Source organism: Carlito syrichta, unplaced genomic scaffold (genome assembly GCF_000164805.1).
Source record: "Carlito syrichta isolate Samal-C Ts95f unplaced genomic scaffold, Tarsius_syrichta-2.0.1 Scaffold303074, whole genome shotgun sequence".
NCBI lineage: Eukaryota > Metazoa > Chordata > Mammalia > Primates > Tarsiidae > Carlito > Carlito syrichta.
In genome coordinates this window covers 517396-522640 of record NW_007247170.1, presented here as the reverse complement: position 1 = coordinate 522640, position 5245 = coordinate 517396, and the positions used below count along the sequence as shown (strand labels likewise).

At 58.9% G+C, this 5245-nt stretch overlaps 1 protein-coding gene across 1 annotated transcript in view; it reads right to left on the bottom strand.

Moving 5' to 3' along the window:
* Positions 1 to 236: 236 nt before the first annotated feature.
* Positions 237 to 5245, bottom strand: part of ADAD2 (adenosine deaminase domain containing 2) — a 5216-nt gene continuing 207 nt past the window's right edge. Inside the window, exons 2-11 of the mRNA XM_008057628.1 lie at positions 4954 to 5097; positions 2642 to 2797; positions 2259 to 2309; positions 2054 to 2179; positions 1816 to 1966; positions 1564 to 1731; positions 1243 to 1472; positions 910 to 1153; positions 518 to 638; positions 237 to 359 (exon numbers count right to left, since the gene is read on the bottom strand). Of these exons, the coding sequence (XP_008055819.1) occupies positions 255 to 359; positions 518 to 638; positions 910 to 1153; positions 1243 to 1472; positions 1564 to 1731; positions 1816 to 1966; positions 2054 to 2179; positions 2259 to 2309; positions 2642 to 2797; positions 4954 to 5097 (1496 nt within the window). The 3' untranslated portion in view covers positions 237 to 254. The remainder of the gene's footprint in view (positions 360 to 517; positions 639 to 909; positions 1154 to 1242; positions 1473 to 1563; positions 1732 to 1815; positions 1967 to 2053; positions 2180 to 2258; positions 2310 to 2641; positions 2798 to 4953; positions 5098 to 5245) is intronic.

The window sequence follows — 5245 nt, the reverse complement described above, 5'->3', positions numbered from 1 at the left end:
GAGGGTCCAGGTGAGAGGCCACCATCATAGGCTTCCCAGAGGAGGCACGAAGAGCTCTCCTGGCCGAAACAGGGCTCCCGATCACCCCTGACACACACACATGTGCACACGTTCACACACAGAGCTGTCTATACACAGAGGCACCAGAAACGCATCTTTATTCAAATCCAAGTGTGCAGCAGCCCCCACCAGACCCCTCCCTCTAACCCCAACTTTACCCCCCCCCACCAAAGAGTGTTCCCTGGAAGTTGGCTTCAGCTTCTGAATTTGCCCACCAGCTTCTTGGATGGCCAAGACCCCAGGCCCTGCTGCTCGAGGAGGAGGGACAGCTGCCGGCGAGCCTCCTGGTAGGGCCCGGCCTAAGGTAGGGACAAGAGGGGGAGTGGCGGTGAGCGGGGTGGGGGGTGCTGGGGGGCCCGGTGAGAGAGGCTGGAGCGGAAGGGCTCGACCTTGGCTTAGGGCAGGGCTGGGGATGCAGGAGGACCCGGGGAAAGAGGCTGGCGAAGAAGGGACTGACCTTGGCCGCCTCATAGGTCTTCAAGGCCAGGAGATGGGGCTGCCCCAGGGCCCTGGCAGCCTGGCGAAAGGCTTGGAGAAAGGCAGCCTTACAGAGGCGGGAGGGAGGCCCAGGGGCAGCGCTGGATGGAAAGGAAAACGCCACAGACATCAGAGGGAAAGGCTGGGCTGAGCCCTGCCACATGTGGCTCACACCACCTCTGATGCCGTGATAAGGCCCAGGGGACATGGGGCAGGTGGAGGGGTGCCAGCCACTGCCACAGAGCTGATAAGGAGCTCAGCCAGGGTTAGAGCCTCAGGCCGTAACTCGAGCAAACTCACTCCTTGGGGCAAGAGATGTGGATCCCCCACCACTGGGCCCCACTTCAGCCCGGCCCCAGGGGCCCTCCTCACTCGGCCTTCACACGCCCGGTGGCCACATCCACAACCTCAATGCCGGGGTCTCCCAGGCTCCAGTTGAGGCTCAGGCCGTGGCAGGTGTTGGTGGTGGGGTCAGCGGGGGCCACCGGAGGCCCTGCAAACAGGTGCAAGGTGGTGCGGACGTAGGGAGGGGGCAGGCACGGCCCTGAGACCTCATCCAGGCTGGGCCGCGTATGGATGGCCCTGCTCAGAGTCAGGGGGTCATGGCAGGGGTCAGCTGCAGGGCAGGAAGCACAAGACAGGTGAGTTGCCTCCACACGCCCACCCCACCTGGAGCCACCCTTGGCTGGTGCCTGGAGCCCTCACCCAGGACAAGGCTGGTGCCGTAGAGCGGGTGCAGGAGGTGGGCCAGCAGGGCGCCGCCTAGGCCCAGCACAGCCCAGCGCGCCAGCTTGTCGCTGGCCGAGAGGCAGCCCACACTGGTGTGGTGTAATGCGTGCGTCACATAGCACACCGGCTTCAGCTGCCCACGGATGTGGGCCTGCAGGCGGAAAGATGGACTGTGCAGGAGGCCGCCTTCCGAGGACGGCGGCAGACTGCCGGACAGGGAGGGAACAGGTGAGAACACCAGAGTCAGGGTGCTCTTCCGGTCTGGCCCCCCCCCAGAAGCCCAGGGGCCCCACGTACTAGATGTCATGGGCAGCTCCCTTCGGGGTGTTACTGACGTAGAGGTGCAGGAAGATCCGGGGCTTGAGGGCGAAGGGGGGTCCAGGCCCAGGCTGGGGGGCCAGCACAGACAGCTCCTTTCCCTTGGGTCCCCCCTGCGTAGCCAGCAGGAGCTGCCGGAACAAGAACCTGGGAGGGACAGGCAGAGAGCAGTTGGGCTGCCGCGTCCTGACAGGGGCTGCAGCAGAGCACCCCACACTGCCTGCCCCTCACCTCAGCAGGGCCCGGCGGGCGATGACCAGAGCATGGCAGTCGTGCAGCTGCCGGCCCAAGAACTCCAGCCAGTCAGCACAGCTGCTGTCGCCGGTGCCCAGCGCCACCAGCTGGTAGATCTCCTTGGCATGGCCCTTGACGCCCAGGACCTCTGTGCAGGGAGGGACAGAGACAGCCCCGCCTGAGGCAAGGGGCCCCAGGAGGCTTCCCAAGTGGGCAGGGTTGGGACAGTCCCTACCCCTCTCCAGGATGACAGCAGCCACAGTCCCTTTACAGGCCCAATACGGCGAGTGCTCGTCCAGCAGGCGGTCAAAGCCAGCGCTCACCACGGCTGCACAGCGCTGCTCATGGGTCAGGATGCTCTCTGCACCAGGGAGAGGGTAGAGGTGGGGGCGTGCCTCTCCCCTCCACGCCAGAGCCTGGGTCAGTGACAGCCCACCTACCTACACTCAGAGAGGTCAGTGGAGGCCTGATGGATGGGGTCCTAGGGGGCTCTGAAAGAGAGGCACGGCTGCTGTGGGGGCTGGGAACTGTCCTTCCTTCCTTCAGGAAGCCCAGGAGGAGGGGAGGGCAAGATTTCATCCTTCAGACACAGCAAGTTCCACGAGCTGCCCCTACCCTCTGTGAGGGCTTCAAAGGACAAAAGCACAGGAGAAGCACATGTCCCCTCCCTGGAGGTCAGGTCCTGATGATACTCAGGCACCTCGCACAACCAGTCTCCTACATACCAGTGTGTGCGCACACAAACACACGCGCACACATGTTGGCTCACCTACATGCTCACACACATGCACACAACTGTCTGTCCCCAGCTGGGACTCGTTACCTGGCCCCGTGTTTCCTGGGCTCTCCAGCTCACTCCTGACCTGGCCGAGGGCAGGGACAGCCGCCTGCTGTTTGGCCTCCATCTTGCTATTTTCGGTGTCCACTGGGCAGGCCACCCCATCAGGTTCCATGCACACAGAAACGGGGAGGGAGATACCTGGGAAGGGGGGATTGAAGGAGTCCCTGGGCCTTGACCCTGAGATGGGCCTTTCTAGAAGAGGGTGGGAATCACACCCATCCTCCCTGCTCAGGCTGAAGCAGTTCTCACCTAAGTTTCTTCCTTAAACCTGACATCAAGGACAACCAGGACGAGACCCTAACTGCCCTTCCTTGACTGGGACGCCATCGACAGTAGTGTATGCCTCTGTGTGCTAGGCCGCATTGTTAACTCAGCTGAGTTCTTACCAAACGCCTAGGAGTACTATCGCCTCTGAGACACACATGGAAGACTGTTTTACAGATGAGGCACAGAAGGGCAGGCGATGTGCCCCAGGCAGTGTCAGCCCCGAGTCTGGGTCCACCTGCAGGGCCTGTGCTGCCCTGTTCTCAGGAGAAGGCCCTGAGCTCACCACATCCTAGACATGCTGTTTGATTTCTCTGGGGACTTTGTCTTTGAATTTTTTCCTATCAAATACTATCGTTTGGGGTGTTACTTGAAACACAAAAGAGACAAATGAAAACTCTAGAACTGGGATCACTTGGCCAAAGGCATAAGCTTATTTAAGTTCACGCACTTGCTGCTAAGCTGCTCCTCAGGAGGACGGCCCTTCTAGAAAGGAATCCCCTTCAGCAATCTTCACCAGCACTGGGATTCGCCTACTCTAAATGGGCAACTACAAAGTGATGCAGAAGGAGTGCTGGCATTTGAAGCCCCTGTGGGCGTCACTGCAGCAGCAACTGCATCTGGGAAGAATCATCAGCAAATCCTCTACAACCACAAAGTGACAGTATTACAGGGATAGGATATCAACACGATCTCCTGCCATCTCCCCTCAGATGACTTATTAAACACACAGGGGCAAGCAAAGATGCCACTCTAATAAGGCCCTCAGTTAACGCCAAAGGGACAAACAGAACACACGTCCCTGATGGGATGTGTGGCCAAGCACTCGACATCATGCAGGACTCAACCCAGCCCTAAGAAAACCCAAGTTGGAGGATGTTTACAAAATGCCTGGCCCTGACTCTTCAGAAACATCAATGCTGCACAAGACAGAAAAAAACAAGAACTGTTTCAGATGAAAAGGGATGAAGGAGGTGAGACGTCCAATATGTCATGCTGGGGTGGGGGGTTGGCCATGAGGGCGTTATTGGGAAAATTGCCAAAATTTTTATGTGAATAGTAACCAGATGATAGTATTATATCAATGTTGAATTTCCAGAATTTGATAGTTTTTTTTTTTGTTTTTTGTTTTTGAGTCGGAGTCTCACTCTGTTGTCCAGGCTGGAGTGTAGTGGCATGATCATGGCTCACCCCAGCCTGGACCTGCTGGGCTCAGGCAATCCTTCCACCTCAGCCTTCTAAGTAGCTGGGACTACAGGCGCACAGAAGAACCACATCCAGCTAATTTTTTTTTTAATTGTAGAGACGAGGTCTTGCCATGTTGCCCAGGCTGGTCTGGATCACCTGGGCTCAGGCAATCCTCTCGCCTCCACCTCCCAAAGTGCTGGGATGACAGGCATGAGCCACCGCGCTCGGCCAGAATGTGATAGTTTTATTCTACTTCTGTAAGAGATGTTCCTCGTAAGAATTACACACTAAAGCGTTCAGGAGTGAGGAGCATGACTTTCAAATTAAAATCATTTGCGCTGGGAATCTGAGGGGTATGTATTAAAGCAGAGGAAAGGACGACTATACCTTTATGTGGTGTATATGGTACTGCCCTTAGCAAACTTTCATAATGTCTTTAAGTAGAGGGGTGGCCCTCATTCAGTATCTCCAATGCTAGAACTGCATGTAATTGGCCCTAAAAAAGAATCTGCAGAAAAACCAGGCCGCTTGGGGGATGGGCCTTAACCTTTTTGGGCGTCAGATGCAGATAACAGATGCAGTCCACCTCGCCATGACCCAGCCACAGTTCGATGTCTGGTGTAGCTGGTGCTCCTTCCATGCACGCTGGTCGCAGCGGGGTCTACCTCGGGCCCCAGGCGTGGGTCCAGCTCATGGTCCCTCTCCGGGGTGTCCTCTGAGCACGGAAACCAACGTCTGCCTTCCCAGGCGCCTCCCACCCCCTTCCGTCTTGTGCCTTATTAGCCTGCTCTGCGACCCTGCTCCCATCTGCGAAAACCCACTGTTTGCCCCCGGGGCCTTACCTGCCGTCTGGTCTTCTGGGAAGGTCAGGCAGACGCCCAGACTGGCCGCGAACTGCCTGAGCAAGACCATGGCCTGGCCCGCGGGCGGGTCTGCAGGCAGGAGGCCGGACGGGCTGGCTTCCGTCGGGAGATCCTGGGCAGGCTCTATGGGTGCCACAGAGGCCCTCCGGGGCCTCCCCGCCCGTCCCCACGGGTCTTCCCCAGCCTGGGCTGCCCCCGGCTCCCCGACTCCGGCCCCCGCCCTGGGCCCACCGCCCCCCACCGCCCCGGCCTGGGCCTGCCCGGCCCCCCC